Source organism: Argiope bruennichi, chromosome 9, assembly GCF_947563725.1.
Source record: "Argiope bruennichi chromosome 9, qqArgBrue1.1, whole genome shotgun sequence".
Classification (NCBI taxonomy): Eukaryota; Metazoa; Arthropoda; class Arachnida; order Araneae; family Araneidae; genus Argiope; species Argiope bruennichi.
Window position 1 is genome coordinate 107,253,029 of NC_079159.1, and position 10,535 is coordinate 107,263,563.

A 10,535-nucleotide genomic window follows, 5' to 3' on the forward strand; every position below is an offset into this window, starting at 1 on the left:
ACTCTACGGTGGAAGGAGAGAAACTGCCTTATAACTTCAAACGAAATTTGGTCTTTGCAGGTGAGGGAGAGTGGGTGAGATGTCTCGGCCAATAGGAAAGCAGGTTGTCAGGGGAGTAGGAGTGGGTGATGGAGTGGGTTCTCGGAGCTCGGTGCGGGATAAACTATTGTAGATAGGTGACCAATCAGAAAGCTGGGTTATTGCAGAGGATTAACTTTACTTTTGTTGGGACTTAGCCGATCAGAGCATTAAGGATAATTAGCTTTTTCTCTTCTTTATTACTTGTTTTCCTTGCAAGTTTCACCGCTTCCATTAACTTGGGGAATTCCTGTAGTATTTCTCTAAGTTCTTTTATTATTTGCATGGTTTCTTGGAGTGAGGAGATTTCTTCGTTAGCCGTCAAAGTGGGCTCCGTGTTCTGTTTGCTGGGTGGGGAGATGGGTTTTGAGTCTTGTTTTCTCTGATTTTTCTTGGTTATTTCTGTGTAGGAGAATCTTCCGTTGATAGTTGTCAGCTTGGGATATTTGGGACATCCTTTCCAGGCAGCTGTATGACCAGTTCCATTGCAATTAACGCACACTGGGTCTTTGATTTTTTCAGTGATATTGCAGCTTCTAGTTGTGTGCTTTTCACCACACTTGATGCACTTGGGCGCCAATCTGCAATTCCTGGCTGCATGGAAAAAACCTGCACAGTTGTAACACATTGTTGCAGTTGATTTTCGTTGGTAGCTTTCTATCTTGATTTTTAGGTGTAGGAGAGATTTTTCATTGTATATGTTGATGGCACTTCTAGTTTTTTTAAAGAAAAGAAAATTGGATATAGTGATTGCATCTTATAATTTCTAAGTTGTGAGATTCTGATGATTTCGCAATTTCTTTCTTCAAATTCTTTTTTGATTTCCTCTTTATCTGAGTTAATTGGGAGTCCTTTAAGGATAACTTTTAAGGGTCTTTCATCTTGATTTTCTGATAAAATAAATTCTTCTTATTTCTCAGTTAGAATTTCTATGATTTTGATTCTCTCTTCTTCGGCTGCTGGGTGTATTGCAATCATGTTTCTGATGAGTATGTTTTCTGTTCGGGGGAATTTCCTATGGATTTCTTGGAGCGTAATATTGTATTTGCTTGATAATTTCATGTTTATTGCAGCGGGCCTATTAATAGATTTTTCTTGGTTTTCCTGGTTTTGGCTCAGTACTTCATATCTGTTAGATGTGTCCATGCTTTCAATGTTTTCCTCAATTTTCTTGATCTTAGCTGCCTTTTTGGGGTTAACTTGTTAGAAAGTTTCGGCGTTATCATCATCAAACTTGTGTTTTTCTTGGGATGCGTTATCAATTTCCATTTATTTATCATCCTTTACAGCTAGATCAATCTCAAAGTTGGGATAATTGCCGTCGATGTTTTTCCTTGCTCTTATGGTTGCCAAAGCTTTTCGTACTTCCTCTCTAAATGGGGTATTCAATAAATCCGAAGTTCCCTGTTTTTCTTTATTGCTACTCAGACTACTAGCCCTGGGATTTGCAACATTCCTTGATTTGTTGTCCTTTCCCAATGGTGCTGTGTGTTTGTATGAGTAGTTGCTTCCCCTAGGAGAATAGAGATCATCATCATCACCTTTAAAGCCTACTACCATAATTCTACGATTTCTGCCTGAGCTGCTCGTTGAGAGATTGCTTGAGAACCTGCTATCAGAACGTCCGTCTCCTTCCATGGCTGGAGACCGAGGAAAATGTTCTGCCTCGCAGCTTCAGAGTGCCTGTCTTTTATAGTTCCGGCAGGCGGGGCTAGAATCTTCCAGACCAATCAGGACGTCTCTGTGTGTATCTCGGTTCCTACTGGATGAATCGTGAAACTTTTCGAACTTTCCAGTATGATCCATTTTGGCGATGAATTTGGCGATTTTGTCAACAAGTCATTAAATGGTATAGTCGCCAAGCTCTGAGTTCATTGACGATTAGCACGCACAGGACAGATCGTACATCCTGTCTTTCTTACGATGGCACTAGTCGTACTGGAAATACGACTAGTATATCATTGTAACAATATGTATATACTTCGGAAAAAATCTGTATGCACTCGGCTTCAACTTTCACATCAGCCAACAATAATTTTACAAAACTTTAAAATGTTCATATACACTTTCAACAGTATTTAAAATTATTCATTTAATTCATTTACACCAAATAAAAACCATTTGTTTAATTTACAGATATTCAAAATAATCTCAAATTTTACTGATATAAGTCATCAAGTTTATGATAATCGATTTACATGTATGGGGAATTACAGACCAACAAACGGTGAATAATTTGACAGATTTGGTTCAAAATTTAAGAATCTATATTATAAGTGCTAAAATTGTGCACCAAATTTGATTTATTTAACTTTATATGTGTAGCAGTTATTTAGAAGGACTGACTTCCAATGAATAGATTTCTTTTAAAATTTGATAGCAATATACAAATTTAACTTGGTTTATGTAATAAAATTAAAAGATACAAATATACAAAGTGGCTTGAGTTATACTGTAATAGAGTATACAGACAATTTGCCAAAAATGGAGGTCTCAAGCATAGGAATTCGATAAAATTTTGAATTTAAATTTTTCTGTTCTTCGTATTCGAGAAAAAAACCTTATAACATGATGTGATAAAATGTTCGTGTTATAATTTTTAATGGTCTTAATTTCGGAAATTAAAACTTTAATTATTTTTCATTTAATTCTCATTTTTTAAGTTCTTGTATTTAAAAATATATCAACAGATCAAGAGTATAACACTTAATTTCTCAACAAACTGCTGCTGTGACTGTTAAAAAGTTGCTTAATTATTACAAGGATTTTAACAAAGGAATTTCAACAAAGGAAAATAATATTTCGTTACAATATTGTAGCGATTCATTCCCTGTTGCTCTGATAATAGAGTTAATATTCGTTTGATATTCACACAGTTAAACAAGCTTTCTATCTACGATTTCAAAAGGATAATTTAACACATCTGCAATGTCTACAGAAGATTTATATGAGGATTTGGACCCGATTAGTGAACCAGAAATAGCATATTTAAGAACCACGCAATTAATGAAAAAACACTTTGGATACACTCACCCCAGGATCCTCGGCGAGGGCTCATTTGGCTCCGTGATTCAGTTTAACCATCCAGAAAATGAAGAAGGAGTGGCCATAAAATTGCTGCATTTAGAAGAGGTAAATGAAGGAGAGCGTAAACTTTGGATACGACTGCGGCACGAAAACATCGTGCCTTTGCAAAGATTTACCATTTTCCCAACGCTCAAGGTAGCCTGCTTCGAAATGCAGGTCTACCCTTATGACCTAATGAAAGCGGTTACCTCAAATGAATACCTTGAAAACCCAGATTCCCTTAATCAGCTAAAATTATGGCTACATCAAATATTATGCGGATTAGACTTTTTGCATTATAAGAACCTCTGCCACCTGGATATGAAATCCGATAATGTTCTGATATCACGGCGTGCCTCAAAAGCAATGATACCAGATTTTACATTTCTCAACAGAACGACATCCCTCATAGGAAGGTAAGAAATGTTCATTGCAAATAAATTAAAATATTAAATTGTTTCAATTCATTTGAAGTGTAGGTCGATTTTTAAATTCAAAATATTTTAATGAGACGTTCATTTTGACATACACATTACGTTTTATGACAAAATTGTTGGAAAAGAGTTTTGGAAATTATTTATTGATTTTTTTAAATTTAATTAATAAATATTTTTCAAAATTATATTTCCGCAGCTCACGTATACGCTCTATTGACACCCTTTTTGTTTCGCCAAGAAGTCGCCAATGATGCGTGTTTAGTATTTTATGATTCGTGACCAACTAGTTAAGCCATGTTAGACTTAATCCTATAACTTACTAAATACACGAGACTTTTTTTAAGTCAGTTTTAAGTCTGCATTATGGTTACCATAAAATAGAATAAGAATGCTGGTTAGGGCAGCCAGAAATTACCGTTTATCGCCAATTTGGCGTAGACCGTATACTGGAAATGAGCAAAATTTTATTTCTATTATTGTAATTTTTTATTAGTTTTGTAAAGTGAATAACAGCAATTAATTATTGAGTCACCTACATTACTTTTTTTTTTTATTTAGCGACGACATCGGCTTGCCAATTATGTATCAACCACCAGAGGCCTTTCGTGTCCTCAAAAAGGGTGAATCAATAGATGGTCGTGTCTTTGACCTATGGACGTACGGACTTATGTCATTCGAGGTTCTCAGTAATTTCCATATGGTGCGATCCTTCGCCTGCCGACATCTGGGCGCAGAACTTCGACACGCGTCAATAAGGGGAGCCTTGATGGTAAGCAAATATAATAATTTTCCAACTAATTAAAGTTTGCACCATTTAATATTCTAGATGATTTTTTATAGAATGAATAATAATAGAAGTAACAAATAGAATGAATTCACATTTCAAATGTAAAATTCTGAAAGCGGAATATTCCAAATAATTTTCGTATCTGTATGCTTGAAAATTTCTTTTCACAATCTTTAAAATTTAATTTCTATACAAATTATGGAGCCAAATTCTCCCTTTCTTCTGAATCAGAAAAATATTTTATCTTAACTTTGAGTTTAATTATGAAAACTAGAATCCTTGTGGTTTTTAAGTAATTTGATAAGTTTTAATTTTTAAAGTTATATAATAAAAAGAATAAATATATAATAAATAAAATAATATAAATATAATAAAAAGAAATGTCAGTGTTGACATTTGATTCCATTTATTACCCTGAAAAATTTAATCTCCTTACATTGAATGGCCAGAAATATTGGTATAGGACTGATTATGGCAAATAATTGAGCTATGCAACCGATTCGAGTAACGAGATACAATCTTATCTCTTTAATATCCAAGCACTTTTCAAGTGGCACTCCCTTTAACATCCAGATTTTCTCAGCGTGTCTCTGAAAGACATGGACTCTTCCTACTGAGGGGCAGTTACCCTCCGCACTCTGAAGTAATAAAACTGTCGACGCTCTACCTTGAATAATTGCCTTGCGGTTTTCAACAACGAGATTCATTTTCCATCAGCTTAAGAGTTTTATTCTAATGTATTTATATTTTTTAGTGTGAATTGTTTCGCTCATCATCTTTGTGGTGTATTTTTTTTTACAAAAAAATTTGAAATTTATTCTATAATTTAGAAAATAGGTTTTTTTTTTTTTCATGTTAGGCTTCCAAACCATTTAAATAAAAACTGGATTTACTAGCAATTTCAAAAACATCTTTATGTTTCAATTAATTCTCAATAGGCTTTTACATTTTTTTTGTTGCCAAAATTAAACAATATGTCATATATTACCATGTAAAAAATTTTTACATAGTAATGTAAAACATACATTATACATATATCAATGCAATTAGTACATTTTTTTACATAGTATAGATGTCAATGCTTTTCAATCTTCATTTAATACCGAAATAAAAACAATCGTTGGATAAAAAAAATGTTATTGCTCTTTTTGAAAGATGTTTCGAAAATAATATGTTCTTTCAACACTCATCTAAGATTTTTTTTTATTGTCTTTAGCATTTTTTTAGTATAAACGATTATCTTTCTTGAATTTTCAAATATAAAATATTATTTTGCATTTTCGATAGTGATACTAAGAGCTTTAAAACTTTAATTAAATTTTTAAAGAAGTTTTCACATTTTTTTTACCAAAACCTTACGCGATCTTGCTTTTACATTAAAAATCGAAAAAGAATGTAGGGTAAATACAAATTCCAAAAATATCTTCATTTTGCCACTCATTTTTACTAATCTTTTAAAATATAACTATTAAAATTTTTTTTTAACCAAGGGAATATATTACGTCAAACGTTATAAATCTCATCTATCGAATTGTTTCGATAGATGAGATAACATATTTTTAAAACTTCATTTAATACTGAAATACAAAAATTTATGAAATAAAATTCGGGGGAAAAATTACTCAGCGAAATATATTTCGAAAATACATTCCTTCAGTTTTCAGCCTGAACATTTTACTAAAACAATACATTCTTCATAAACTAAATATGAAGATTTAACACATTTAAAATTACATTCATCATAAATATTATTTTTCTAGTATGAACTGTCATGTTGAATTTTTCAAGCTGAATTTCTGATTTTTAAATGTTATGTGAAGTTTTCTATAGTATTGTTAAATTTTTGAACGAAAGCTTCATATTAAATTTCCACAAATTTACACACGAGGGAATCATTTGCAAATTTTTGATAATATGTACATTATATAACATTTTTTGACTCCTCATCTCTATCTCTCTCGTTCATCTGACCCTCGTTAGTTTCATCTCCTGCTTCTTTGCTTAGAATAAACGAGAGATCAGCTAAAGTATCATTTTTTGGCCAACCATCATCTTCGCTGATAGATCACTGTTACTTTCATCAGAATCAAGTAAAATTGCTTTAATTTCTTCTTCAGTGTGTTCACGATTTCTTTTACTCATAATGAAGAAATAATAAGCGTTTCAATACAAAAATTACTCTGATAATCCAAACACCCTATTCACAGTACATAAAATAAAGAGTAGAAATTCAGAACTGAGGAGAAACTTTCAGAATGGCATTCTAAAAAGGAACTCAGTATTTATATAACTTATCTCACTCTTTGAAGAGGGCGATAAAGAATACTCCCAATCTTTTTTTTTTTTTTTTGTCTTTTAATTCTATTTTAAAAGCGGTAGTTTGTACACGGCCTCAGAATTTTCGACAGTCCTTTGATGACAGAATAAGATGCTTGGAGTGTAAAACGACTTTCTTCCATAGTAACAAGTGTCGCTACCCATTTTGTGAGAAAACTTCGATGTGAATAGGCCGCATTGACAATGCAATGGTTTGTCTTTATATCATTACAATAGTCTTACTACTGAAAAGGGCTTCTGATGCTTGTACGAAAAATAAACAACGTGTCGGTATCCTTATATATCATTCATCGTTACCAGAGAACTTCAGTTGAAATATTCTTCTTTAAATGGCCATAAAATCTTTCCAATTTTGAGCTAACAACACGTGGAAATAGAAACTAAAACCCTTTCAAAATACAAAATATACGCCAACAACCTATTTAGTGAATTCCTCCTCAACCCCTACCGCCCTAAGGCTCAGGGAAAACTACTGTGAAAAAGCCGCGATTGTCGAAGATAACGAGGACCTCCTGGAGTGGTCAGTAGAGTACCGCTTTTAATACCCATCTCCCCTAAAACGGCTAGCAGCCGCCCCAAACCGACCCACGTGGATGTTATAGGGTAAATTCTCAAACCGCTCCGCTGGAATCGAGAGGATGCTGTGGACCGTAAGTGTAGGTAAAAGATGTTAGAACGATAATAAATGTCGACTTATCAAGATTTAAGCAAATTTCAATAAAATGCTATAGTCGGCGCGCGGAAGATGAGACATAGCATATCCGAGTTAGTGATACATTTTCGATTTTCACATACGATCATTTCAATATTGTACCATGAATATAGAGAATCTAATAAAACATCAAATCTTCGACATCGCTGTGACCCAGAAAAAAATCGTGAAAGAACAGGATCAACGGAAAATCATGTAAATCATTAAACGTAAAATACCAGCAATCCTTCGTCACATTGCCGTGGATTTCAACGCTGGTGCATCAACCAAATTTCAACGTGTGAATTTTTCAACGGACCATTATCGATATGGGCTTTCAGTCCCGAAAATCTACTTTTATACGGTTGTTGACTGGACGGACAAAGCGTTAAATCATGTCTCTGTCCACCAAAAATTATATTGAAATGTTGATGACTGGGAACGCATTGCATGGTCTGACGAATCTAGCATTCTGATGCATCCAGCTGATGAAGGTGTACGGGTATGGAGACCACATCATGAGTCCATGTACATACCCTATGTGTCAACGGGCAACATCAAGTTTTCGAAGGCACTGTCATGGTATGAAAACTTGTGCAGTTGGAGTACTATGGGGCAGGAGATGACTCTGATTAGTTACGGGCACATGTGCGTCCTACATCTATTCATATCCGATGGACATTCCAATGGATTTTGATATTTAGAGACGAATAGTGCAGCATTCCGCATGTCGATAGTTACTACCAAATTGCTCCGGGAGGAGGGAGGCTCTTCTGAATTTTGACACTTTCTTTGACTCCTAAATTCCCAAACATTCATATTATTGAGTCTGGTATGGCTTGCAATGTGCTGCTCAGAAGAGATCTCCACCGCCTCATTCTCCCTTGGATTTGTGGACTACACTCATGGTGTGAAAAATCTCCAAGTCGCCTTCAATTATTAGTTCAGTCTAGGCTTCATCGTGTTGCAATAATGCTGCATCCTCGAAGCTGCCATACTCGATATTAGACGGATGCATCAATTTCTTTCTTTCTTGCAACGTGCTTAATATTGAATATTTGCTTGTTTTTACCTTAAAAAATTCCACATCTCTCGATGGATTTAGCACATGTATTCCCCAGTACATAGAAAGATAAAATGATATTTAAAAATTTCTGAGCAATAAAAAAAAATCGGTACTGTGGGAATGTAACGTTGACGTGTCAACGATTACAAAACTGCGCCAATTCTCGAGAAATGCGCAAAATATTGGCGAAAATGCGCAATCTTTTGACATCACCATAAGGAAAAATTATTATGGTTATTTGCGCAAAGCTATCTTTTGGCGATAATATCGGGTTTGGCGAAAATGGTCGATGGGATAATCCCAAAGTACCAAAAATTCCTAAATTTCAGTTAATGACATTTTGAGTGACATTAATATCATTACCTCACTTGTTTTGCTAGGTTTTTAATCACTTTTTTAAAGTTAATTTAAATATAACTTTTGACAATTCTTTTTTTTCCCTATAGTTATAAGCTATACACCAGGAAAAATTATTTGTTATTTCTGTTATTTTTCTTTATTATTGTGTTTTTCATTGCACAAACAGACGCAGGTCAAGCACGGGGGCAACAGCTATTGCATTCGAGTTATTAAATACGATGCATGGTTAAATGGTTTCTTAGATGTAAATGGTTGATGCAATTTAACACGATTTTGGATAAAACTTACATGCTTTTATTAGAACAAATCAAGATAGAAAACGATTCATTTTCTCCCTCTTGGCTTCGAATGTGGTGGATAGCACAAATAAGTGTTTTTTTTTTCTGTTTTACTAAGCATTGAAAGATAAAACCTAAAAACGTACAAGATTAGAAATATTAATAATTTTAGAAAATTTTAATTTTAATTTTTATGGTGAAATTCTTTTTTTTACCTGAAGATTATTATAGAATTACATATAAATTTGAATTTAAAAATTTTATTAGTTAATATTGCGATAAAAGACTTTGTGGAATTAATACAATTGAATTAACACACGACGTTATGAAACGGACGGTAAAAGGATTGTAGATAATGATAAATTATAAAAAAAAAAAAATCAAAACATTTGAACCGGTCTTCTGTTTACAAATAGAATAATTTTCTTTTTCTTGACTAATTTACAATAATCGTCTTTAAATTAGAATAAAAAAATAGAAATTATCGATTCTTCATAAAATCTTCCTTTCTTCGGGAATCTGAGTCTGATTTCTTCACTTTCAGGAAGAGGCATTCACCGATAAAATAAAAACAGCACTCCCTGCAGTGGATATCACTTATGAGGATGTAAAACTTGCTCTTGACTTCATACATTCATTCCTCAAATCCGATCCATCTGCAAGAATCACGGCTTAAACCGGCATGAAACATAAATTTCTTGGGCAGGGAGATTTCGTTTGTAACGATGTTGATGCACTCTGGCAGCGCCCAAGTAAGTTCTCTAAAATATCTTTTCATATGATATACTTCATAAATAAAGTCGTAGAAATACAAAAGAAAATTTAACATGTTTTAGAATGGTTACATACACTCAATCGTACAATCAAATAAGAATTAAATAAATTTGAATCATGTTCATTTCCTACTAACATTGAGCAAACGGCTAAACTGGTGTAATAATTTGCTACAAAGAAAGATGAATTATCTTAATATTTTTTTATTCAGGAAGTATTTTTTTTTATTTCCAGTTTCCTAGTAACACACATATATTCTACAATATTTTATGACATAAAACAATATTCACAATATTGTATAACATTGTTTAATATTGAATAATATTATGTAAAATATTGTGCATTATGGTGCTACCTGATTTCTGATAGGGATTCTATTCTTATTAATTTGAACCTTATACCTATCTTGTTTACTAAATTATACTTTCGCTCAAACATTTTAATAGATTCCAATCTCATTGCATCCAACGCACTTAAAATATAAATTTCCGTTGACAATTATCTGACATGTTTGGGATACTGAAATTTCAAAACTGCCAACTGTAATTCTTCAACTTCTCGCTAAACACCAAAACACGCACACACATAGACAGATACGCAGTTCTATCTTTATTATTAGTTGAGATTTAATCATGTGAATTTCTGCCATTGTTTAAAGTTA

General features: G+C 33.2%; 1 protein-coding gene across 1 annotated transcript; it reads left to right on the forward strand.

Annotated features, from left to right (window-relative positions):
* Positions 1 to 3,006: 3,006 nt before the first annotated feature.
* On the forward strand, positions 3,007 to 9,776 carry LOC129985048 (probable cyclin-dependent serine/threonine-protein kinase DDB_G0292550). Its single transcript, XM_056094973.1, has 3 exons — positions 3,007 to 3,560; positions 4,140 to 4,350; positions 9,645 to 9,776. Exons 1-3 carry the CDS (start codon positions 3,007 to 3,009, stop codon positions 9,774 to 9,776), a joined length of 897 nt encoding a protein of 298 aa, XP_055950948.1.
* Positions 9,777 to 10,535: the final 759 nt, after the last annotated feature.

Coding starts and splice junctions, on each gene's coding strand:
- LOC129985048 (XM_056094973.1), top strand. CDS start 3,007: ATGTCTACAGAAGATTTATATGAGGATTTGGACCCGATTAGTGAACCA. Junction 3,561..4,139: donor ACGACATCCCTCATAGGAAG/GTAAGAAATGTT, acceptor TTTTTTATTTAG/CGACGACATCGGCTTGCCAA. Junction 4,351..9,644: donor CAATAAGGGGAGCCTTGATG/GTAAGCAAATAT, acceptor CTTCACTTTCAG/GAAGAGGCATTCACCGATAA.